Source organism: Littorina saxatilis, linkage group LG11, assembly GCF_037325665.1.
Source record: "Littorina saxatilis isolate snail1 linkage group LG11, US_GU_Lsax_2.0, whole genome shotgun sequence".
NCBI classification, from domain to species: Eukaryota; Metazoa; Mollusca; class Gastropoda; order Littorinimorpha; family Littorinidae; genus Littorina; species Littorina saxatilis.
Genome location: NC_090255.1, coordinates 26,599,080 through 26,626,410, shown reverse-complemented (window position 1 = coordinate 26,626,410; position 27,331 = coordinate 26,599,080). Strand labels below are relative to the sequence as shown.

Genomic DNA, 27,331 nt, shown 5'->3' with positions numbered 1-27,331 from the left:
CAACCTTACTGAAATACAGCGCTTTTTGTCATGATACCCCTCTCATTGACGTAAGAACCTCCCCTTTTCGATCGCTCATGTGATGGACGCCTGTATCTGTAGAAATAGCAAATTAGGGAAGCAAAGCAACATGTTCTGCACAGACAATTGATTTGGCTCTCTCATCCTTTGTAAAAATTGCCAAGTTGTGCCTATTCTGAATTTTCGTCGACTTTTATACTTGCTACTTTCCGTTTGTGTCAATGTTTGGGGTAGCCTACTCTTCTTTGTGAGGCGGTCACGTGACACTTAACTGTAAAAGACATCTTTGATCTGACGAGTGTGTCAGATTTCAGTGGGCCTTTAAATGGCACAGAACATTTCAAATGGATCGACATGGGAATGAATGCTTTAGTTGGGGAACGAAAATGGGTACACCAAATGTGTTGTCGAGTTTATGATATAAACATATTCCCTGCTACAAGCAGCCGATTGTAATCAAATATGACCCAATGCAGAGCAGAGTTCACACCATCACATATTGAAAACATTTAAAAAGTAATAATAACCCATCTAGTTATTCAGCCCTCGTTCGTCGTATTTAAAGTATATCTGTCTGGTAGATTTTTTCTTCTCAATCGGGTCTCAACACACTCTGAAAATATATATCACAGCCAAAATATTAGCGAATTCGATGTTAATCGATAGAGCACGTTCTCGTGAATGTTTCGTTTTATTCTAAATTACGCGTTCCGTAACCTTTGTTGTTTTGTTCTTGTGTTTCATGAAAGAGATTGGACAAAACTGTTTGCTCATTAAAATTGTAATGTTTGTGAGTTCTTTTTCTCTGCTGAGGTATCAGGATAAGTGTCCGCTTTACTCATGTTTTTGCCTGAAGTGATTTCGTCCCTTTGTTTCTCCCATCCTGGTGTTTGGTCGTTTGCAGATTGGTTGATTAATTGGTTATTGTATTGTGTTTATTTTTGTTTTTTTAATGTCCCTGCAACCCCTTAATATAGTATATGACAGCTGGGTACCACTGCAAGTTTGTTTCCTCTTTTAGTTGACATGGAGGTCTAGATTTTTGAAACTAGTTTAGTTTTTGTTGATCACAGTAAAAATGTATAAACATATGTTTCTCTCTATCTTTTAAGCCCTGTTTGGTTCTGTGCTGCTTTTGGTTTTTGTTTTCCTTTGTATGTGTTTGATTGGTTGTCCCGAAGAAGCCTCCATAGGTGAACAATTGACTTTGTCTTTGTGTGTGCTGGCCTTGTATTGGTGAGTACAAATGTCTTTTGTTTTTCAACTAGGTTCTAAACAGTTGATATCATTTGGTCTGTTACAGATCTAGACACACCATCGCCATGCCGACAGCCGTCGGCCACAACAGCAGCAACACCACCGCGTGGTGCAGCATCTACTTCTCCATCCTCAACGCCCACCACGACTCCCTGGGCGAAAACGTCACCTTGCCTGGCCTCAGCAACTGCAGCGAGAGTCCTCCCATCGAGACGGCTCTCATCGTCACCTCCTCGCTCATCTTCTACACCTACAGTGTCCCGGTCATCTTCACCATCGGCATCGTGGGCAATGTGGTGTCTCTGAGAATCTTCTTGTCCAGGAGCATGAGGAAACTGTCGGCCAGTACCTACCTGGTAGCCCTGTCCACCTCGGATATTCTGGCCTTGATCTTCTATGTCCTGGTGGAATGGTTGAGGTAAGAGTTTGTGAGAGCATGTGAGGCTGTACAAGAATCCCAATTAGTGACTTGTTTTATATGAGCACGAAACTGTCGACCAGTAGCTACCTGGCAGCACTGTCCACCTCGGATATTCTTGCCTTGATCTTCTATGTCCTGGTGGAATGGCTGAGGTAGGAGTCTCAGAAAACGCGTTAGAATGTGAAAAAACACACCATTAGGGACCTATTTTGTGTGAGTACGAAATATTCGGCCAGTACCTACCTGGTAGCTCTGTCCACCTCGGATATTCTAGCCTTGATCTTCTTTGTCCTGGTGGAATGGCTGAGGTGAGAGTTTGTGAGAGCATGTGAAAAGAAACAGTATAAGTGGCGGTCGGTTTTTACCTACCTGACAGCTAGCTCTGTCCACCTAGGATATTCTGGCCTTGATATTTTATGTCCTGGTGGAATGGCTGAGGTAAGAGTCTCAGAGAGCAGAATCATTATTTTGGATGAAGACGAGAAAAGCTGCCTTGTCGACCAAAGGCATTATGGCCTCAATACTTTATGCCTCAGAGAGTATAATTATGTGAATTAAGGAGTATTAGTGACTTATATTGTATGAGTACAAAACGTTCGGCCAGTAGCTACCCGGCAGCTCTGTCCACCTTATAATTATAGTCTGTCCTTGATATTTTATGTCCTGGTGGAATGGCTGAGGTAAGAGTCTCAGAGACAGTGTGAGGCTGTAAAAGAATCCCTATTAGTGACTTGTTTTATATGAGCCCGAAACTGTTAGCCAGCTCCTACCTGGTAGCCCTGTCCACCGCGGATATTATGGCCTTGGTGGAATGACTGAGGTAAGAGCTCCGAGAGAGCGTGCGAGACTGTGAAATGATCAGTATCAGGCAGCTATTTTTAATGAGCGCAAGAAAAGCTGCCTTATCAACCTCGGATATTACAGCGTTGATATTTTATGTCCTGATGTAATACTTGAGGTGAAGGTCAGATCTTAAATGTGGTGTGATTTTTGTGTGAGAGAGAAGAGTAATAAAGGTCTTTTGGCAGAAGTATACTGTAATGATGTCATGATCATTTTCACACGTTTGTATGACACTTTTGACTACTCGCTGTTGCGTAAAGAAACATGATACATATTCTTTTTGCACCAAAAACTAAATATTTTGTATTGTAATTCTTTGCTTTACACATTGGATTTTTTACACTTTGCACTAACTATACACCCCCGTATAGTGGTGTAGATGTTTCACTCTGTCTGTCTGTCTGTCTGTCTCACTGTCTGTCTGTCTGTCTCATTGTCTGTCTGTCGGTCGGTCTGTCTGTCTGTCTGTCTCATTGTCTGTCTGTCGGTCTGTCTGTCTTCCTGTCTGTCTGTCTGTTTGTCTGTCTGTCTCATTGTCTGTCTGTCTGTCTGCCTGTTTTACTGTCTGTCTGTCTGTCTGTCTATCCGTCTGTCTGTCTGTCTCACTGTCTGTATGTCTGTCTGTCTGACTGACTGTCTGTCTCTCTGTCTGTCTGTCTGACTGTCTGTCTCACTGTCTGTCTGTCTGTCTGTCTGTCTGTCTGTCTGTCTGTCTGTCTGTCTGTCTGTCTGTCTGACTGTCTGTCTCTCTGTCTGTCTGCCTGTCTCTCTGTCTGTCTGTCTGACTGTCTGTCTCTCTGTCTGTCTGCCTGTCTCACTGTCTGTCTGTCTGTCGCCTGTTTTACTGTCTGTGTCTGTCTGTCTGTCTGCCTGTCTCAGCAGTCTGTCTGTCTGTCTGCCTGCCTGTCTCTCTGTCTCTCTGTCTGTCTGTCTGTCTGTCTGTCTGTCTCCCTGTCTGTCTGTCTGTCTGTCTGTCTGCCTGTCTCACTGTCTGTCTCTCTGTCTGTCTGCCTGTCTCACTGTCTGTCTCTCTGTCTGTCTGCCTGTCTCACTGTCTGTCTGTCTGGCTGCCTGTCTCACTGTCTGTCTCTCTGTCTGTCTGCCTGTCTCACTGTCTGTCTGTCTGTCTGTCTGCCTCACTGTCTGTCTGTCTGTCTGTCGCCTGTTTTACTGTCTGTGTCTGTCTGTCTGCCTGCCTGCTTGTCTGTCTGTCTGCCAAACTTTGATAAGATTTCTGTGGTTATTTTTTATTCTGTTATTGTCGACGGTTTTTGTTCTTCTTTGTTTTAACCAGAAAGGGATTTCCGCACCTGACACTTAATTCATATGTGTACTCACGGTCCTTGCTCCTTTTAACAGATGGGGTTTTCCACATCTCACCGACAACCAGGGCCTGAACTTTCTCAACCTGGCTGGGGTCTGCCAGGCCCTGTTTTACTTGTCCTACGTCAGTCGATTCCTCTCTGCCTGGTTCATCGTCACGTTTACCGTGGAGCGGTATATCGGAGTATGTCACCCTCTCAAGCGCAAGGATATCTGCGGAAGTCGATCGGCGCAAAAAGTCCTAGGCAGTTTGGTGGTTATCTCCCTCGTCGTCATGATGTTCAAGCCGATTCTGACGAGTTCCCGTGAAGTCCAATCGATGAAATTCAAGGTAATGCCGCTTTATTTTATCGTTGTTTGAAATTAAGGGTAATGTCCCTTAATCTAGTTAGCGGTGTAGTTATTTCCAACCGTGACAGAGGAATAACTATTTTTTGAAGTTCTGGGGTCGGAGGACAAAATAGTGTCGGTCTGGAAATCGAAAAAATTGACTCTCTTTGGGGGGCCGTTTCCGCTGGGTTGTATTGTCCAATCCATACCGATGCTTGTTAGGCAACACATGTTTTTCTGAGTATTTCGTATATGAAAGAATCTTTGTGGCGGTTTGTTATGCTAGTGTCAGCAGGCTAGTTCTGCTTCACGCTCAGTTACCGTTGGTGTATATCAATGAGTCACGATTCGTAGTTGTCATTATTCATGACACAAACTGTGAATCCCATTAGGCCAAAAAAAAAGTCTGTTTACGGTATCCCGACGGACCCTAATTTTTCGCGCGACCCTAGACTTTTTGTGGCATTTGGGGGGGAAAAAAAGAGTCTTTGTTTTTTGGCAAAATAACTTACAAATATGTTTTTTTAGAAAAAAGAAAAAAATACCGACCTACCGACCCTATTTATTTTGCCTATGTTACCGTAAACAGACTTTTTTTTATTTGTGTTGCCTTACTATATTGTGGCACATTGCGCATTGTTTGCAAATACTGTGTTGAGCAGATACCTCCAATTCAATCTCATTTCATACGTTTTACGCTATTTCTGATGGGCTTAATTAAGGAGTATAGGTAATTATACAAGTCGTGTGTTTACTTAAGGATTATGAGTTATTATGCAAGTCGTGTGTTTAAAGGCTGCCATATTCGTAGTGTTCATTAATTAATTCATATTGTTTACATGTGCCAATAATGTTATGAAACTGTACCTAAGGGGTATAATAACGATCGATTGGCTTTCGAACACAGAAAAAATTATTTCAGTAGTGCAAAGTGGTGTTGATAGTGTCGAATGTAAACAGAACAGTCTCAAAGTGAAAGTGGATGTTTTCCGGAAATTGCGCAGGCGGAAATATACGATCTCTCACAGCACATAATATTCGCAAGAATAAGGCCACAGGCTTCAGCTGACAAGCTACAAGTACATCTAATTTTCTAATAGGCCTATGTACTCACGTATCCAGCAAAACTTTGGCGAGTTCAGTATCCCCTTTGTACTTGGTTCTCAATTTGAAGCGATGGGCCTCTGACAAAAACAATCTTTCTTTCAGCGCTACGTGGATTGAAGTGGATTGTAGTGTGAATAAGGAGTTACTTTTCTGTATACGTGTTCTGCCCTATCTTATTTCACTGACTATTCAACCTTCACACTAAAACACTCCAACACAGAATTTTTGGAGGATGCATCAGACTTATTATTTCCTCACTGTTACACGACACTTGAGATTGCCACAAGTTCCCAAATGTCGTATAGTTGTGTTCTTTTATTCTACGTCGCCCGTCTTCGCAGCAGCAGAAAACAACTCGTCAAATTGAGTTCGAGGATTTATTCAGCATTCAATACATACAACTGCACATCTAGCAGAACTCAAAGTAGAAGCTTTTTTAACATTCAAATCGCGCTGGCATATATAGTAAATACTCAATCTCGAGAATATTCCAGACCGAACACGATACAACTACATTATACGAGCCGTGCATGGACTAAACTAGCGACATTCTCTTATGACGTACATCAAAAGGGCCGACGCACTTAATCCGAACGAACGCCACGAACTCACACTAAGAACAGCATGGTAAACAACTTGTTTTGACAGGACTAGAAAGTTCACCTGCATTCTCGTCCAAGCATAAATATTGTGTTTACAAAATATAATATCGGTACTTTCCCACAAAGTAAAAATAAGTCAACTACATGCAACACACAAAACTGAACCAAAGCTCAGCAACGGTAGCGTTTCCTAACATTACCCCCAACACCAGAAGAAATTTACCTAATTTCTTTCAATCATTGAAACGCTACTTGTACACATATTATGTATACATAACAGATTGAAATCCAGGTATGTACATTAGTCTGTTGGAGAATGAACACAGTTTTACTCACATACTCGGCTGAGAAAATCTGCTCCAACATTGTCTGAACCTTTGATCGATTCCACTCGCATATCAAAGTTCTGCAAGTACATCACCCACCTCATGATACGATTATTCACAAACTTCGCAGAGTTCAGGTAGGTGAGGGGTTTGTGATCAGTCTGAAGCACGAATTTCACCCCTTGGAGGTAGAGTTCAAATTTCTTGATTCCCCACACGATGGCTAAACACTCTTTCTCCATGGTCGAGTAGTTCTTCTCGGCTCCTGACAGCTTCTTGCTGGCATAGCTGACCGGAAACGGTTTACCTCCATGCTCTTGCATCAGCATGGCGCCGATCCCTTCGTCCGATGCGTCTGTACGCAAGATGAACTCTTTGGCAGTATCAGGAAGGCGTAGCACCGGGTCTCGTGACATCAGGTCGCGCACGGTCTGGTATGCCTTCTCCTGAGCTGGTCCCCAGAGTATTCGGTTGGGGCATCCTTTTCGGGTCATGTCCGACAAAGGCGCCGTTATGGCGGCGAAGTTTGGAATGAACTCTCTGTAGTACCCAGCCAATCCAAGGAAGGATCGCACCTGCTTCTTGGTTTCAGGACGTGGCGCATTGAGGATCTTGGTGACGTTTTCCAACAAAAGCCCCTTTTGACCTTCCTTCAGTGAATGACCTATGAAGTCAACGTTGTCGGTCCCCAAAATGCACTTGCTGGGTCTCACGGTCAGATTGGCTTTTGTCAGGCGGGAAAACAGTTCCCTCAAAGTCTCCAGATGCTCCGCAAAGGTCTCCGTGTGGACTAGCAGATCATCCCAGTAGTACACAACATTCTTCATTCCTTTGAGCATTTTTCGCATTCCCCTCGTAAGGGTAGCACCACTGTTCACCATGCCAAAAGGCATCCGCAGGCACTCATACGTTCCGTCTGGAGTTGCAAAGGCAGTCTTTGGTATGTCCTCTTCGCGCACAGGAATCTGCCAATATCCTTTGCTGAGATCGATCTTTGAGAAGATCTTACTGCCAGTCAACCTTCGGAACAGATCAGCCGCCGTCGGCATTGGTTCAGGGTCAAACACGGTGATCTTATTCACTTTCCTGAAGTCAATGCATACCCTGTTTGTACCGTCTTTCTTCTTGACAACAACAACGGGAGATGAGTAAGGGGATGATGACTCACGGATGACCCCCATCTTCAACATGTTGTCGATGTCCTTCTTCAAGGATTCCCGAGCCTGAAACGGGATAGGGTATGGTTTTGAGCGAACGGGAACGTTAGATGTGAGGTGGACTTCATGTTCGACCAAGGACGTAGAGCCTGGAACATCAGAGAACCTATGGGTGAAGTCGCCCATAAAATCATGCAGCTCCTTCTGCTGATCTTCTGTCAGGTCAGGTCCTAGCTTGACGTCATCCACTCCCTCTTTCTTGTGGAGGTCTCCCAACTCCAGTAGTTCCTCGCCGTCGAACTCGTCTAGTTCGGCTGGTTCTTCCGCACTTGCTGCGACCTGTACTGCTTCCGGAGGTCTCTCCACATACAGTTTCAGGAGGTTAGCGTGGTAGATCTTGGACTTCTTGCCGACATTCACCTTGTAGTCGTTGATCCCTACCACGGCCTCAACCTCGTATGGGCCTTTCCACTGCATCAGTAGTTTGTTGTGATCAGTGGGGAGCAGTATCAGCACTTTGTTACCTGGTGTAAACTTCCTGTTTACGGCTTTGCGGTCGTAGTAGTGCTTTCCACTATCCTGAGACTTTCTCAAGTTTTCTCTCGCAATCTCGAGAGTCTCCTCCAGTTTCTCTCGCAACTCGAACACGTACTGGTAACTGTTCTTCACTTCAGGTGTGTCCACATCTTTCGTCCACAATTCCTTTAGTATCTGCATCGGGCCTCTCACGGTCCGCCCGTACATCAGCTCGAACGGGGAGAATCCAGTGGACTCTTGTGGCACCTCCCTGTATGCAAACAGCAAGGCATTGATGTAGCGATGCCACTGCCTTGGCTGCTCACTGCATAGTTTCTTCAGCGTGGACTTCAGCGTCGCATTGAATTTTTCTACCAGCCCATTGCACATCGGGTGATAGGGTGTCGTAGTCAAGTGACGAATGCTCAGCAGCCTGTTGACCTCTTCCATGCATTCAGAGACAAACTGTGTCCCCAGGTCTGTGAGGATCTCTTCAGGAACCCCAATTCTGCTGAAAATGTCCACAAGTGCCTCGGCAACAGTCTCTGTGTCAATTTTCTTCAGAGGCACGGCTTCTGGGTACCTGGTTGCATAGTCTACCAGGGTCAGTACCCAACGATGACCCGCTTCACTTGGCGGTTTTATCTCGCCGATGAGGTCAATGGCCACCCTCTTGAAAGGTCGGTCGATCAAAGGCATCTTCTGCAACGGCACTTTCGGGACCCTTCCTCGCGGTATGGTTTTCTGGCAAATATCGCACGATCGGCAGAATCGAGTCACATCTGCATGCAGTCCTGGCCAGTAAAACGCAGCCTGGATTCTGTCCGATGTCTTCTTGACACCCAGGTGACCTCCCATAATAGAGTCGTGGGCCACCTCCATCACCTGGCGCCTAAGTGGTTGAGGCACCAGAACTTGACGTAATGGCTTCCCACCGTTGACTCTCGCGTGCTGGAACACTCTGTACAGGATCTTGGCCTTTACTTCAAATTGCACAGTGCCTTCGCCCTTAGTCATCTCCTTGACAGGACGACTCCTGTACTTTGTTAAGGTCGAATCAGCTTCCTGTAGCTGAATCAGCTGATCCCTGTCCACGACAGCAGTTGCAGAACTGTTGGTGACCCTGAGTGGCGTAGTTGTTTTGTCCTTCTTCGCCTGGGCTCTGGTCGTCACAGCGCTTACAACCTGCGGCTGGTCGCGGCGATGCACAGTTGCTCTGTCATCTCGTAACAGTTCGCTGATATCTTCATTCGCGAATGGCAGTGGGTCTTCCTCCTCAACAGCAGGCTGAGCTGCGCCCATTCTCCATTCGACATCAGGGTCATCAGGACGTCTCGCACCCCCAATGTTCCCAATTAGTAGATCGTACAAGGGCTTCTTCAGGCAGACGGCCTCAACTTCTCCGGTGAAGTATGGAGTATCGATCTGGATTTTTACCACTGGTGCCTTCACGCATTTGCTGTCAGCCATGAGCGTCCACTTGAAGTCACCAGTGAACTTCTCTGTTGGCACCAGATCCTCTTTGACAATGACTCCATTGCAGCCCGAATCTCTGAGAACAGTCACTTCCTGCTTCTCAACAAATCCCTTCGACACGGGCATGTTCGACACTGACACAGCTGCGCTGGCGACGACAGAGATGGACTTGCCATTGGCGAGTAGAAGCTGGCCATCAGAAAGACATTCTTCCACGTCCGATGGTGTATCCACTTGCTCGGCAGCCCTTGGTAGTATGACGCTGCTCGCGCATACTTGTTGGTTCGAGCCACTCGTTTGCCTCTTGTTGTCGTAATATCTCCGTCGATGTTCTTGCGCTTTGTCATTGACATGTCCGTTATTTTTCTTTTGGGGACAGTTGGCGACTCGGTGGCCCTTGGCATTGCAAAGGAAACACGTTATGTTCTGCCCTTCATTGGATGATGGTGCGGACTCAGTTTGTCCCTTGGCAGGTTGGTTTCCCTGGTTCCCGCTCTTCTGGAAAGGTTTTGATGACTTTGACGTCCCCAGGGTCCTTCCATGAGCAATGAGATAACGCTCAGCAGCATCAGTAATGTCCTTCAAACCCCGCAGTTTTTGCTCTTCCAAGCGGGTCGCCAGGTCCTTCGGGCAGGCATTAAGGAACTGCTCCTTCACGATCAAGTCCCGCAGACTCTCGTATGACTGCTCTTCACCTGATAACTCCACCCACTTCTGCAGGTATGACGACAGGCGCTCCACAAACTGGCTCGGTGTCTCTCCAGACAATGGCTGGCATTCGCGGAAGCGTTGACGGTAGCCCCTTTCAGTGAAGTTGTAGCAACGCAACAGAGCTTCCTTCAGTACATCATAGTCTCTGGCGTCATCATTTGAGAGTCTAGTGTAGACCTCAAGTGCTGCCCCAGTCAAATGTGCGCTGAGTTGAATCGCCCAGTCGTCGCGCTGCCATCTAGCACTCTCAGCAAACCTCTCGAATCTTGCAAGGTAGCAGTCGATCTGGTCCTTCCCGTCAGCGAATGCTGGAAGTTTCGGTGCCCTGTGTAGCATTTGCTGCTGGTTATCTCTTTGGCGTGGTGCCTCGTGCTCAGTTTGAACACGCACCATTTCTGTCTGAAGCTCTAAGCGCTTGGTCTCCATTTCTATCTGGAGCTCTAAGCGTTTCAGCTCCATTTGCTTTTCTTCACGCTGCGCTTGTCTTTCTTCACGCTGTGCTTCTCTTTCTTCACGCTCACGCTGCGCTTGTCTTTCTTTATCTTCACGCTGCGCTTGTCTTTCTTCACGCTCACGCTGCGCTTGTCTTTCTTCACGCTGCGCCAGCAGTCGTGTCTGGGACTCGACGAACTCCGTCAACTGCTTGCCTTTTAGTCCCAGTTCAATTCCTTTTCCCCAGAACTCAGCCATTCTGGTCTTTTCCGGTGCGTTCGTCTGTATTCTGTCACAGCCACGAACGTAGACGAATGTAGTCTTCTAAAAGAACACAGTCTCTACTGCACCTCCGATGCTTCTCTCGTCGCTGTTCACCTTCGTAGACGCAGGCTGCCACCCTCCTCGTCTAACGTGACGGCGCACTCTGCTCACGATACGTACACGACGTACCTCAGTCGTATTTCGTAGTATTAATGCACTAGCTCCGCGACGAAGTCCGTCTCGTCCAAACGGCAGCTAACCTCTGTAATCCCGATACACTCCGGCGTCGCTCACCGTACCGAGCTGCGGCGATTACCAAACTCTTCCCACAGTCACACCGAATCCACGGTTCCGTAGTCTCAATACTGATCCCTCAGGATACACCCGATTGATGGCTACCTCCTGTGACTGTCTTGACTGTCTTTGTTGCTGGAAAACCCTTGGCGTTAAACGTAGATCCTTGGCTTGGCCCCCAATTGTTACACGACACTTGAGATTGCCACAAGTTCCCAAATGTCGTATAGTTGTGTTCTTTTATTCTACGTCGCCCGTCTTCGCAGCAGCAGAAAACAACTCGTCAAATTGAGTTCGAGGATTTATTCAGCATTCAATACATACAACTGCACATCTAGCAGAACTCAAAGTAGAAGCTTTTTTAACATTCAAATCGCGCTGGCATATATAGTAAATACTCAATCTCGAGAATATTCCAGACCGAACACGATACAACTACATTATACGAGCCGTGCATGGACTAAACTAGCGACATTCTCTTATGACGTACATCAAAAGGGCCGACGCACTTAATCCGAACGAACGCCACGAACTCACACTAAGAACAGCATGGTAAACAACTTGTTTTGACAGGACTAGAAAGTTCACCTGCATTCTCGTCCAAGCATAAATATTGTGTTTACAAAATATAATATCGGTACTTTCCCACAAAGTAAAAATAAGTCAACTACATGCAACACACAAAACTGAACCAAAGCTCAGCAACGGTAGCGTTTCCTAACACTCACACAAATTCTAACACAATTCTTCACCTAAAGAAAACAACATCAATACCCATCAACTCCTCGTCCACACCGTTCATACAATCTCTTTACAATCCCTCTACACACGTGATTAATGATATAAAGAAATTACTTCAATAATTAATTACTGTACAAGGTAATTAATTACTGCACACGGCTCACTACATGTCATTTACACCTCCTTGTGCCGCTGAATACACGTAGACGATCAATTCCCAGAAACTCTCCTTTTATATGCCAACATGCACCCTTCACGTTTCTCCCCGAGAAACACTTTCGCCATTAACGAAAAGAACCGTCGTCTCTGCGACCGGTAACATCTCTCTCGTTCATTCTACATTCACATTCCGTCCACAGTCAATATCCAAACTATACTTCATCCATGAATCACTTAATCCACTACTGACACTACCATACATAGTATCACTGTCTTAAACATAACATACATGCGTAACAACAATTATGTTCAAGAATTTACCAACAAAAACCATTATACACTCACAACAAGAATTCTCTTAAAACTTCACACTAGACTTTAGTGCACTTTGTATACACTAACATTTACATTCCAGCTATGTATTCAAGCTTCAATACTATACAACATAGTAAATCATTTACCTTAAGAGACCCGTCTCTTAAAAGAGTGTTTGTCCCCGACAAACCTGACAACCGCTATACACACCTTGCTCGGTCGAGCATCTACAACGTTGTGACGTTATTAAACCCAGACCAGCTACATTTCTCATAAACACAACTCATGTCAAACTAGGGTTTTCTCGTGCAACACACGAAACCCGTGATATTGCTTCAAACGTGTCCTAACATATCCCAATTCAATCTTTAGGGAGGTTAAAATCACGACGTGTTTCACATCACACTATCCTACTTACATCTTTGTGACACCAGCGCTGGTGCTGCGTGGTGAGGAGTCCACTTTCTCTTCTCAGCAGCCTGCCAAACGGTTGTGTGACGTGTCTAGTGTGTTGGCGAAGTGTCTTGTGCTTGTCACTTCTCGCTTTCAGCCCTCACCGCTGGCTAGCACCGTCTGTCCTTTTTAGGACAATGCGAAAAGAGAGCAGAATGCGTCAGTCTCTCCTGCCAGTACAATAACCTCTCCACAACAAGCCCTATGTAGTGCCTCCATCGCGGCGACAGGCGTAAACTGGGTACCGCAAGGCCCCAGGCTAGACTACAAGGACTCGGAGGAGGTTGGCCCCTAGACGTGCGGCATGCGGGCCCACCGGTGTGTGGAAATGCCCAGGTGCCCACGAACCAACCTCCAGCTATGGGTCAAATAGCCGGGCAGGATAGGCTCGTCAACCCTGGCAGGCAGCTATCCTAAGAGAAGACCACTCTGAATTCAAAACGAGGGTAGAGGAGGCTCATCATCCATGGAAGGAAACTCGTCTAGGAGAAGGAAAACTCCGAAATGAAACCCACGCAGTCCCTCGAAGACGGAACGGCACTGGCCTTTTTTAGGCGGGGAGCAGACCGGGTGCCTACGCTATCCTCGACAAATGGTTGTGTCATCAACGAATCTTCTCAGCAGATTTAGTGGCCTTGACAGCTTCAGGCGGGTTTACTTCTATCTTTTTTACCATTGTACGCAACCGCATTTTGACTGTCTCCGACGCCATCTTTGGTTTACGAAACGTCACGAAGTGACGTCAACGGTCTAAAAGCAGCCCAAGTCTTGGAGAACTGTTGCTAAACATAGCAATAAAGAATTAATTATTTCTCGTAATTGGTAAGGACTTCAAACCTAAAACTTTGCAGGAAGCTTAATTTATACATTCCCGCAACGATGGAAAAATCCCTGGAAATAATTAAACTAATTAAATAGGACTATATGTCAGCCTTTAATTAAGGATTATGAGTTAGTATGCAAGTCGTGTGTTTCATTAAGGATTGTGAGTTATTATGCAAGTCGTGTGTTTCTCTCGGATGCCAGATAATCGGTACTGCAAACTCTTACTTAATGTTGTTGTAAATGTTGCATGCGATGATATATTTTTTTGTTTACGACGCAGAGTGTGCTTGAGGGAGCTATGTAGGAGTAGGAATGTGTGCGTATTTGCGTGTATGTGTGTGTGTGTGTGTGTGTGTGTGTGTGTGTGTGTGTGTGTGTGTGTGTGTGTGTGTGTATGTGTGTGTGTGTCTGTGTGTGTCTGTGTGTGTGTTTTCGTGTGTGTGTGTGTCCGCGTGTGTGTGTGTGTATGTCTGTATGTGTGTGTGTGTGTGTGTGTGTGTGTGTGTCCGCGTGTGTGTGTGTGTGTGTGTGTGTGTGTGTGTGTGTGTGTGTGTGTCAGTGTCTGTGTTTGTCTATGTACATATATGTGTGTGTCACGTTTCAATATCACAATAAGGTGATTATGAACGGTTAGTTACTTCTAACTAACTAACCACACCACGATCCACTCTCGCAGTCATACAAATAGATAGAATCAACAAAAGTATAAGTTTCAGACGCCTGTTTATGTAATATCACGCCACCTCCCTCGAGACTTCACTCCAAAAGATGTTCTTTTTACGTTCTAGACGTAAAACAAGTGGTCACTGACAAAAATGCCAGTTAAAGTACAGGACATAATAATAACACGCTGATCCCGTGTATAGTTAAGAAAATAAAGCTGTCTGCCTTAAAGTGCTGGTTATATGCAGGTGTCACACACCCCACGTTGTCACCACTCGAGTATAATCATTAATAGCACAGATGACTTGGTGGTAAGGGTGCAAAAAACATGGTGCAACTTAGCTTTTTGCCACTGAGTGGGCGGCCCGTAATTAGTCTGTAGTCTCCACAACTGCTCCGTTTAATTTAGTGCCGGTTAGGGTGGCAACGAAGCAGGGAACAGTGGAGACATCAGGCGCCTCACTCAGTTGCTGAAGGTCCTCCCGTAGTCTACCAGAAAAGTAGATTTGTAGCTGGTAGGACGGCGACAGCGACAGCAAATCACCAATACAGCAGGTTAGCAGGTTACAGCAATGCCGCGGACGACCTGGTTACAGCATCCCAGCGTAGCACGTAAAGATTACGTTGGCAGTAACAGAAGAAGGCTGCAACAAAAAGCATCGGTGCACTAAACATGTCATGCTATCCCTCACACACCACCTTTAAACATGTCACCTTGACATATCTCATCGAGCACGTGGGCCTGCACAAACTGACTTTTACAACAACAAATCAGCTATTTTCCTTCCTTCTCTCCATATCTGCAAAAACCATATACAGATTAGTATTTTAGCGTCACAAAGAGCAAATTATGCGCTAACCTGGAAAGAACAACAGAGAGTATTTCATTCCACAAACACAGACTCGTCAACAGCGTTAAATAATGATTTATTACCTCAACAGCCTTATGTAGGTAGCTCTCTTTTAAGCGAATCCGCTTCCTTTCGAATGACTTCTGTTCGTCACAGAAATACCGTCATCCTCCTCTCTCGCTGAATCCGTATGCGGTGAAAACGCACAGCGGAGAAACCTTGACGCCCCGACTGTCAGCCAGCATGTATACAGGAAGAAGGTGGTCTGTCCTTGTAGTTCCTATCAAGCCCCACTAGCAAGTAGCATGGCACATTGATATAGGGGAGACCGGGGCTAGTCCGCCTACTTTTATACTTTTGGTAGCATATCTGGCGAGTTTGATGAACTAGAAGACTGATTTTTTATTTTACATCAAGACAAATGTGTAGCTGATATCAATGTGTAGACAGTTTTTATGTGCGCATGAACATTTGTTGTACATACTGCTTTAAGTAGACCTACCCTAACGTAGGCGAACTTGCCCCAAGTCGGGGTAAGTCCGCCTACAGGGTGGGGCAAGTCCGCCGCTCTCATCCCATAGTATGTACAAGACTAGTAGTGGGCAAGCTTTATTGGGAAAGCTTTTTTAATTCCCTTCAATATTCAGGTTCAAAAATGCCAATGACAAAATACGAAAGAATGTAACAAAAAATTACCGGACCGGGGCTAGTCCGCCTACTTTTATGCTTTTGGTAGCATAACTGGCGAGGAGACCGGGGCTAGTCCGCCTACTTTTATGCTTTTGGTAGCATAACTGGCGAGTTTGATGAACTAGAAGACTGATTTTTTTATTTTACATCAAGACAAATGTGTAGCTGATATCAATGTGCAGACATTTATGTTCCCATGAACATGTGTTGTACATACTGCTCACGGCGGACATGCCCCATGACAAATAGGCGGACTTGCCCCCGCACGGGCAGGCAACTCTAGTGCCAGATAGCGAGCACAAAATGGGAAGGAAGAAGCAAAACTTTCGTCAGAACTCGACCTTAATTAACACACTTTCACTCGACACCAAGACTAAGTATTTGTTCTCAGAGGTAATGCATCAAAACCTAAGTCAACTCCAATGCATTCATGTTACAAAAAATGAAGAAAAACACTTTTTGTGATCTGTACTCACTATATATGGGCGCGTAACCTTTGAACTTCTGCAGGATATGGCGGGAAGAAGGGACACCACTCTCACATGGTGTGAATGACTAAAAGGTGGCAAACGTAAGAATAAACAGACAAAGACGGATGTGCCCCGGGGGCGGACTAGCCCCGGTCTCCCCTACAGTAAAGTATCTAAACGTGTTGAAGACCATCAAACTTGTAGGATAATTCTGACACCGACTCTTCTCTCTCCGCGCTGCTGAGTTTCGAGTGTGTAGTTAATATGTCTCAAACAGACAACCTGGACAAAATCACGTGACTCACCTTGTCACATTCCAAGTTCAGCTATCCCAGTTTTGCCCCGACAGCAGAAATCACCCACGTGAAATCCGTGCGACACGAAATTCCCGTGTTCGCTATTGCTCGGTCAGCTAAAACCCAGCCGTTGACAGAAAGCACAGGCGCTTTCTATCGCAATTTACCAAGAGAAGGCACCCCACAGAGTGACACTTTCTCGATCCACGTCACTAAATCGTGACAGTGTGTGTCTGTGTGTGTGTCTGCGTGTGTGCGTGTATGTGTGTGTGTGTGCGTGCGTGCGTGTGTTTGTGCGTGTGAAAGCTTGTATGTGTTGGATGTGTGTGTGTGTGTGTGTGTGTGTGTGTGTGTGTGTGTGTGTGTGTGTGTGTGTGTGTGTGTGTGTGTGTGTGTGTGTGTGTGTGTGTGTGTGTGTGTGTGTTTGGGTGTACTTGTGCTGTGTGTACTCGCATATGTTTATGTATGTGTTTGTTTTTGTGTGTGTATGTATGCATGTGTATGTCGTGCGTTTGTGCGTGTGTGTTTATGTGTGTGTGTGTGTGTGTGTGTGTGTGTGTGTGTGTGTGTGTGTGTGTGAACGTGATTGTGTGCGTTTGTGACGGTATGTGTATGTGTGTGTACGCATATGTTTGTGGGCATGTGTGTGTGTGTGTGTGTGTGTGTGTGTGTGTGTGTGTGTGTGTGTGTGTGTGTGTGTGTGTGTTGGCCTACTTCTACGGTCTATTTCTACGTTACACACCCGTGTTCCGCGGACCCAAGAATTCAGCGGAGGTCCGCTGAATTGTGTATGGCTGAATCACGTTCACACAGCCAATCTGGAGACCCCCTCAAAAGGCCCGCCAAAACTGCGATTTGTCCGCAAAAGTCGCAATTTTCAATCTTTGTGTGTTAACCTTCATACAAATCAAGCTTTGGCCTCTCAGCTGTGAAGTGTTGTTTATTGGTTTTCACATCTACTTGTTATCACTAGTTAAATGAACAATCAGGGCGCTCTGCTAATTACAAATCTGCTTTACTTTTTCTTCTAAACCGATTAGTAAACGAGTCCGTCCTTGGAAGTGCCTGTAAACAACACTGTCTGTTTTCGTGTGTGTGTGTGTGTATCCGCGCGTGTGTGTGTGTCTGTCTGTCTGTATGTGTGTATGTATGTGTGTGTGTGTGTGTGTGTGTGTGTGTGTGTGTGTGTGTGTGTGTGTGTGTCTGTTTGTATGTGTGTATGTGTGAGTGTGTTTGTGTGTGTGTGTGTGTCCGTGTTTGTGTGTGTTTGTGTATGTGTGTGCGCGCGTGTGTGTGTCTGTCTGTCTGTATGTGTGTATGTGTGTGTGTGTGTGTGTTTGTGTGTTTGTGTGTGTGTGTGTTCCTCGTGCGACTTGTTCAATAAGCCGATCTTCTCGTCTTCGCATCGTCCGTTAACTTACAGTAAACAACATTAGTGCTATATTTAGTTGCCCTCCAGTGCCATTATATTATCAGTAACCATCGTTACTGCGATATGATCCGTTTTATTGCTTCTTCTATGTCCAACGCCCAGATCAGTAATGACCATCGTTCTTGTTAAGGGTGAATAAAAGAACATCTATGTATAGATCAACGAATTAATTGTTTTACTTGTAACAAGAATCGTTATGACCCGTCTTTTATGCCAATTACCAGAACACACACTATCTTGACCGCCCATATCAGTATTTACCATATTTCCTATTCATGTTGAAAAAAGGACATTTGTTAACAAATCAATAATTTTTCAAACTTTTAACAAGAATCGTGAAGATCTGTCTTTTATGCCAACGACCAGAACACACAACAGGCACATACTAAGGACAAGGCAAGAGATGAAAGCTTTGCCTAGGTCCGAATGTACTTTGGCTATATTGCTGTTCGTTAACAATAGTATTGTTCGTTAGACCTGCGTGTGTTCTTGTACGCGAGCGTCTTGGCGTGCTTGCGTTTATTGAAAGGTCAGGGATTGTGACATATTTTCTTGCCATACAGCTTCAGTTGTAACCATTGGAATTCGAATGGCTGTAATACCCCGGTCACACAGAGACGCCGTTTCTACTCCTTTGTAAAATTGTCGGAGAGCGTGGCCAATCGTGGGCCAAACGTGGGAGGATCTCCATGAGCGTGGTTTGATCGGGTTGGGATCTGCTAGGTCGCGAACCTGCACGCTCTCCCTACGCTTATTTCGAACTGCACAAAACAAGCGTAGCCGGGTCTGGGCGTAGTACAGTCGGGATGTAGATTTGTTTTTATGGCCCCTGTCACACAGCTTTACGTTTATACGACGACCATGCCGATCACTCCGATCTGAAAAAGTTATCAAGCCGGGGCTCGCCGTCAAAATCCAGCACATGGCCAATGAAAAAACCTACATCACGACTTTACTGCACCCAGACCCGGCTACGCTTGTTTTGTTCAGTTCAAAATAAGCGTAGGGAGAGCGTGCAGCTTCGCGACCTAGGAGATCCCACCCCGACCAAACAACGCTCATGGAGATCCTGTCACGTTTGGCCCATGATTGGCCACGCTTTCGGACACTTTTCCGTCGTAGCAGAAGCGGCGTATATATATGTGACTAGGGTATTAGTGCCATGTGCTCGATTTTGACGGCGATATGCCCCGATTTGATAACTTTTTCAGATCGGCGTGATCGGCATGGACGTGGTAATCGCAGCCGGGCCCTTACGTTGTAGTTTTTATGGGGGGGGTTTTACGCCTTAAATATGTGTTTTTTGTAGTAATTTTTCCTCGTCCGCAAGGGAGCTACGCCACAATAGAAACACACTATCGTGTATTGTTTGAATGGAAATATTTGCAAAATATGCAAACAAACGATAGGGTATCAATACCCCGTCCACTCTCTCCCAACCCGTTGTGGGCGTGCTACTGTTTCTGCAGGGACAGCGGTGGTTGTTGAAATTCGCACACCTCTCTTGTCCGTTTGTTGTTGTTGTTTTGGGTTTTCGTTGTGTGTGATTGTGTGTGTTTGTCTGTGTGTGCGTGCGTGCGTGCGTGCGTGCGTACGTGCGTGTGTGTGTGTGTGTCTGTGTGTCTGTCTGTGTCTGTGTGTGTGCCTGTGTGTGTGTGTGTATGTGTGTGTGTGTATGTGTGCGTGTGTGTGTGTGTGTATGTGTGTGCGTGTGTGTATGTGTGTGCGTGTGTGTGTGTGTCTGTGTATGTGTATGTATGTATGCGTGCGTGCGTGTGTGTGTGTCTGTGTCTGTCTGTCTGTCTGTCTGTCTGTCTCTGTCTCTGTCTCTGTCTCTGTCTGTGTGTAATTGTGTGTTTGCGTGCGTGCTATACGAAATCGTCCCTCGTCCTTATCCATGTCATCTCTGTCCTCAACACTCTTATTATCACCCTGATCCTTAAAGTGTTTCTGTTAATACTCCTATTGTTACTATAGGTACATCGCCGCCCGCCGGACCCATTGTGTTCGTCTTCCTATACACACCATACATTGCATAGCTTATGATGACTATGGTCCTTGCCCTCGACATTTTTTCTCCTGTGTAATTCATTCCTTTAACAAAAAAAGTAAAAAAATTGTTGTGTTAACGGAATACTATGGATCTGACCGTTTCGGGTGAGTTTCTGGCGAATTTGACGAATCTGAAGAATCTGAAGAATCTGGGGAATCAACTGTACCCTGATCTAAACGGCACGATTTGCCCGATTTAAACGCACCACAAGTGTTGTGTTTTGTTGGAAATTATATAAGTAGTCGAGAATCGCCACCTGGTGCAGGTGGTAAGATTACCAGCAACCTTTGAACCGGCCGCCTAGTAACAAGCACCACGTTCACAATCAAGGGAAGTAACTCAGTGAAGTAGCTCCTACAAAGAGTGCTCCATCGTTGCCTATTCTTCCACAGTTAGTTAAGCTTTTGAAACTTGTTCAAACTGAATGCAGTCCTCCTGCACAGTGCCATTATTTGTAAGGCAGACGCTTCAGGCGGTCTTGAATTAAGCCTGAAGTGGACTTCGCGAAGTCTTTTAACCCAAAATTCACTTCTAAAGCTCCGTGCAGCCAGATTCGCGAAGTATTCTTTGCATAGTCGACTTCGCCCGGTTAATTTGAGGCTTTACGGTATAACGTTGGAAGCGACCTGAGGGCCTTTTCCTCAGGTGTTTTCCGTCTGTAAAGGCGTTGTTATCGTTGTTTCAGGTATACCGCTGTCTGCCGGACCCCGAACACCCCATGCTGTCGTTCGTCCTGGACAGCGTGTACGGTCTGTCCATCACAATCGTCCCCTTCCTCATCATCTCTGTCCTCAACGCGCTCATCATCCGCCGTCTGCTGCACCGCTACAAGCGCCACAAGCGCATCAACGTTATCACGGAGGAGAGCATCATCCGCATGGAGTTCACCGTCATCCTCCTCGTCGTCTCCTTCGTCTTCATCGTCCTCAACCTCCCGTACTGCTTCGTGTGGTGCAAGCGCTTCTTCTTGTCCAGGAAGGGCATGCATGAGGGCCCAGGCTCCAGCGACGTGGGCGTGGACTTCGACAACTACGAGGGCGTCCTCATGATCACCAGGGTCGTCTTCTACATGAACTACTGCGTCAACTTCTTCCTCTACAGCGTCACGGGAGCGTACTTCCGCAAGGAGCTGAAGATTCTGGTGTTCTACAAGAGCCAGTACGGGGAGTACATGAACTGCTCGCGGAACGGTAATTCCAGTCCCACTACGCCCCAGTCGTGGGTTTGACACAAGCTCCGTCTGTTGCTACGGCGTCCGTATGTGAACCGTCATCGCAATGAGCGAGTGACGTACGTGTGACGTGTGTTTGACGTTGCATACCAAAGCGTCATCGGACCGCACGAGTGACGTATGTTTAACATTGTATGACGAAGTGTCATTAGACTGCACCAGTGACGTATGAATGACGTGGTGTAGCGATGATGACTGATGACGTGATGCATGTTGCGCACCATTGATGTGTGATATTGCTTAATGGTGTGCATTTTTCGTAGCAGCAGATGGAATATTGTGTCATGCTTCGCATTCTTTTGCTTATTTCAAGTGGCATTGACAACGTGCTTATTTTCGCTTTCAGTGTCTCACACTTACCCCTTTTGCCCACCCACCATCCCCCCTCCTTCCCCTTCCTCCCACCTCCTTCATTTCTGTTCTGTGTTATGCGACCTTTGATGTACAAAATCAAACGTATCCTGGTTTGTTTGTTTCGTGAGAGATTCAAGTAAACCGCCTTTTGAAACGTTTCTGTACGACATACACTGAGTGTATCTGCTTCTTGTCTGTGCAGTAAACCGCCCGGCATTACGTTTCTTATACATCACGTCTTATTCTTCTATGTGAGTACTGACTTTTTCTGGTGAATGTGTGTCACACGAAAAGTAATTTGACGGCAAAATAAGAAACATTTGCTGATCTTTGTCAAAATTACAGGAACAACAACTTTGGTTCGGGCGGACATTGCTGCAGCTGCAACGTTGTTGTTGTTCTTGTTGTTATTTATTTTATCTAGTCTTTTTTTTCTTTTTTTTTCTTTTTTTTTGCAATATTGTAATTTTTTTTCTAAGACCAGATTTGTTAAGACAGGAAAAGACCCACACAGAGAACTATTACCGGAAATACTGAACAGGACACAAGACAAGACGTCGGTGACGTCACGAGATGTGTCATTTACCAGATGGGAAACTAAGAACAACCAGTAAAGTTGACTTGTTCAGGGGCGGATCAGTTGCTTTGTAAGGGGGGGTGCACTTTGAATCGAAAGTGAATGTGATGGGCGCGAAGCGCGCGAATTTGCTAGGGGGGTCCGGGGGCATGCCCCCCCGAAAAAATGTTTGGCCCAAAGAAGCAAAATGGTGCCATCTGGTGCCATTTGAACTTATAAATGGTCATAGAATCAGCTTTCCAAATTTTTATTATTATTTTTTTTTTTTGCTGTAGGGGGGGTGCACCTGCACCCTGTGCACCCCCCCCCCCCCCCCCCCTCGTCCTCCCCTATTGTTTGTACTTACCATTTTCCCCGAGGGTTTATTTTTCTTCTTATTATTAGACACACAGTTTGGCCATTAGAGGAAGGAAGCCGTACAGAGAGCTAATAACGTAAATAATACTGAAACAGAAGCCGTATAAGACTTCGATGACGTCAGTAGACGTAACTGTGCCTTTGATGAGGTTGGAAACAATCCTCACAGAGGAAAATTAACTTTTGCGTCTTTGTGTTTTCGAGATGAGAAAAGTCACTAATGTGTATCATTTAAACGATGGGATTGAAGAACTCGTAAAAAGTTGACTTGTCTGTCCTCATGTGTTCGCGACTTTGATGAAGTCACTGGGTATATGTGTCATTTGTAAATACTAATGGGATCGACGGACATGGAAAAATGTGACTTTTGTGCCCCCGTGTGTTCGAGATCAGAGACGTCACTAAATATGTGTTATTTTATGACATTGGATGATGAACATGAACATGAAGAACACGGAAAATAGTGGATGTTTTTGTCCCAATGTCTTCAAGACTTTGATGACGGTACTAGATTGTATAGGATGGGGAGCGACAAAGAACACGAGATCAAGACAAGGTGAACCGTGTGTCCTTGTGTTTCCTTGTCCTTATTTCAAATGTGTGGCGTGCAGATAAATATTTGGCTGAGTCATCGTGACACATTGATGAGTTATTCCTTTGGGCTCAAGATACGTTTCTTCCCGTATGAGCCATCCATTGAACCATCATACCCAGCAAACATTGCACCCTCGGATCGCATGCGTAAAACACTCAGTTCTGACCTGGCCTTAACACGGACAAAGAACACCCTTCCATTTGGACACATACCGAATATCAATCACGTGGCTGTATTAGGTACAGAGTGGGATTTTTTTTTGTTACTGAGCTTATCAAGCAGATTGACTTACGAAAATTACGTCAACAAAATATTCCAAACTCTGTACAGCAAACAGCCAAGTTCTTGATTTTTGGAACGATTTTTTTTGTGTCGAAGGATGCTCTAATTGTGCGTGCAAGCCTGATTAGATCTTACGTGGTTTATACGGGCAAAAGGATTCTTTAAATGTTTTGTTTATTGGCACGTTCGCCTTAGTGTCTGATGCGTTGATAATTATGGTTGTTTTGTCACGTCTTGGTGTGAATGGCCCGGTTGACGTTTGTTGACAGGGGCGCGCAACTTTTCGAAAAGACCACCATGGTAGCTTATTTGTTTTTGTTTTCTTATGCGTTTAGACGGTGCGCCTTGAGTCGCCTTGTGGTGAGATATGTGCGCGTTATAAATTATCGCATTATTATTATTATTATTATTACACACTTTTCCTGTTGTTATGTTTGGTATCACAGCCCTTATTGACAATGTGATATTGCTGAATGGTTTCGCTGAGAATTTAAACAGCACTGTATACTATTCATGTGTGCTGCTTTTCTACAACAACAATTACAAAAACAACAACCGTGTTAAATTAAATTGTTCACATCAAAGATTGGCACTGTGAAATAGATGAATGGTTTAACTTGTGGTTTTAACAGAATATTTCATTATGATTTTGTACAATTTTCAACAAGTCGCGTAAGGCGAAAATACAACATTTAGTCAAGTAGCTGTCGAACTCACAGAATGAAACTGAACGCAATGCCATTTTTCAGCAAGACCGTATACTCGTAGCATCGTCAGTCCACCGCTCATGGCAAAGGCAGTGAAATTGACAAGAAGAGCGGGGTAGTAGTTGCGCTGAGAAGGATAGCACGCTTTTCTGTACCTCTCTTTGTTTTAACTTTCTGAGGGTGTTTTTAATCCAAACATATCATATCTATATGTTTTGGGAATCATGAACCAACAAGGAATAAGATGAAAGTGTTTTTTAATTGATTTCGACAATTTAATTTTGATAATAATTTTTATATATTTAATTTTCAGAGCTTGTTTTTAATCCAAATATAAAATATTTATATGTTTTTGGAATGAGAAAATGATGGAGAATAAGATGAACGTAAATTTGGATCGTTTTATAAATGTTTATTTTTTTTTACAATTTTCAGATTTTTAATGACCAAAGTCATTAATTAATTTTTAAGCCACCAAGCTGAAATGCAATACCGAAGTCCGGGCTTTGTCGAAGTCGGAAGATTACTTGACCAAAATTTCAACCAATTTGGTTGAAAAATGAGGGCGTGACAGTGCCGCCTCAACTTTCACGAAAAGCCGGATATGACGTCATCAAAGACATTTATCAAAAAAATGAAAAAAACGTTCCGGGATTTCATACCCAGGAACTCTCATGTCAAATTTCATAAAGATCGGTCCAGTAGTAATCGCTCTACACACACACACACACACACGCACATACACCACGACCCTCGTCTCGATTCCCCCCTCTACGTTAAAACATTTAGTCAAAACTTGACTAAATGTAATTAAAAAAGGAACATAATAGAATAACGATAGGTGTGCCTGTTATTAGCAGCAACATGCTCAATCCGATTTCATGTGTCCATTTGACCTCTTGATACACAACTCACACTAGGTCCGGCCAATACTTTCTGTGTAGCCTTGCCGTCGGAAACAAACTATTTTGTGTTGGCGTAAGAGCATGCCTCTGCACGGACACATCCCAAAATTGAACAACATTGCTGCTTCCTACAAAGAGGTGTGCGTTTCAAATGCGTTTTCTTCTGAATAAATGTTGCTAATCGACATCTTCCTCAGTTTGTTTGTTTGTTTGCTTAACGCCCAGCCGACCACGAAGGGCCATATTAGGGCGGTGCTGCTTTGACATATAACGTGCGCCACTCACAAGACAGAAGTCGCAGCACAGGCTTCATGTCTCACCCAGTCACATTATTCTGACAATGGACCAACCAGTCCTAGCGCTAACCCCATAATGCCAGACGCCAGGCGGAGCAGCCACTAGATTGCCAATTGTAAAGTCTTAGGTATGACCCGGCCGGGGTTCGAACCCACGACCTCCCGATCACGGGGCGGACGCCTTACCACCAGGCCAACCGTGCCGGTTCCTCTTCCTCAGTTAAGAAGATTATTCACACACACACACACACACACACACACACACACAAATCTGCACAGAAAGCAGCCAGAATAAGGGTGTTTGATATTTGTTCAAGGGGAAATTAAGGTCTTGACGGGTCTAGACTGTATTTAGTCCAGATGATCTTTGTATAAGGCAGAATTGGATTTCACCTTAATTCACGGAAAATGCCACAGCATTAAGATATATAAGCAGAATTTGTCTCCACCATAATTCTTGAGAGAAAACATCGTGATTAAGGTGTCTTTGTAGAAGGCAGAATTTGTTTCCACCATCATTCTTAGGGAAAAGCCACAGCATTGCGATACAAGGAAGAATTTGTCTCCGCCATAATTCACGAAAAAGCCATCGCGTTAAGAAATGATTGGCAGCATTTTTTTCTACAATAATTCACGGATAAAGCTATAGCATTAAGGTATAAGGCAGAATTTGTTTTCACCGTAATTCACGAACAGAATGAGCCACATCATTAAGATATAAGGCAGACTTTGTTTCAACCATAATTCATGGAAAAACAGCCATAACATTAAGGTATAAGGCAGAATGTGTTTCCTCAATAAATCACGGAAAAAGCCAAAGACAGAGTGTACTGAAAGAGTCGCCACTTCTGTACCCTGTAGAAATGTACTGACTTCAGTACTTAGACGCTGTGAATAAGGACATCATCACTCCACCAATTGAACGTAGTCAGCCTAGTGACTGAGACAGCGAAAGCTTTGACCCTGTTTGAACTTGGCTGAGATTTGTTTTAAAGAATAGAAAATGGTCTGCAGCTCCCCTTGCCTAGGGGGCTGCCGTCCATGGTTTGGCATTTCGTTGTTGTAATAGTGGGAACAGCAAGTATATTCATTCAAACCACGATTAAAAACGACGCGTTGCGACGTTAAATCAACAGCATTTGAAAAGGGGAGCGGTTCTATTCCTATTTCTTCGATATACAGTGGCTCCAGCCAATTACAGAACTTCTGCTCCACTGGGCTATGGTATAAACTACAACACCCGTTCGGGAAACGATGATACGGCTTTGCGAGTGGTTTGTGTGTACGAGGCATTCGACAGTCAGTATTGACATGTGCTGCAACTGTAAAAGGAAGACAGGCGTAAAGCTAGCTGAATGAAAAGTGCAAGCACGATACAACAAAAAAATAGATGGAATGTTAATGAATTGTGACCCTCCACCACGAAATGAGTCGCATGTCACCTCGCGCGGTTCTGCGCTAGGCTTGATATAAGTCCGGGAGTGCCTGGTAACAGTGTGTGGGTCACCTTAGTCACAGGCTTATAACTCAAACAGTTTTCGCTCTTTTCTAAAACGGTTTTCACCACTGAATAGAGCATAAAATTCTCGTTATGAAAATGTAAAAATATGAAAATCATGCAAAGGTGACATGCGACTCATTCCGTGGTGGAGGGTCACAATTATAAACGGACCCAGATAAATGAAAAGACAAAAATGCTCAGCTGACCTAGATCAAGAATTGCTTTTAAAAATGAAGAAGATTTGACATCGTAATAGTTTTGTCGTTCACCAGTTAAGCCTGCCCCTCCGAAATTAATTTGAGGCTTAGCGCCTTCCCCCGCCCCCTCCCCCCCCCCCCTTAAAAACAAAGCTGCAGTTCCCCTGCTCTATTGACAACAGTGATCACTCGTTCTATACGTCATATGGGCTCATGTCTCTTTATACTCTGTACAGCATATACATTATAGTGGTGTTGCCGTGTCACCCGATAGCAAGTGACAGAAACGATGAAATATCAG

General features: G+C 44.9%; 1 protein-coding gene across 1 annotated transcript; it reads left to right on the top strand.

Annotated features, from left to right (window-relative positions):
- Window positions 1-1,343: 1,343 nt before the first annotated feature.
- LOC138979520 (nociceptin receptor-like) lies at window positions 1,344-21,559 on the top strand. The gene is made up of 3 exons (XM_070352230.1): window positions 1,344-1,696; window positions 3,902-4,196; window positions 20,714-21,559. Exons 1-3 carry the CDS (start codon window positions 1,344-1,346, stop codon window positions 21,254-21,256), a joined length of 1,191 nt encoding a protein of 396 aa, XP_070208331.1. The 3' UTR covers window positions 21,257-21,559.
- Window positions 21,560-27,331: the final 5,772 nt, after the last annotated feature.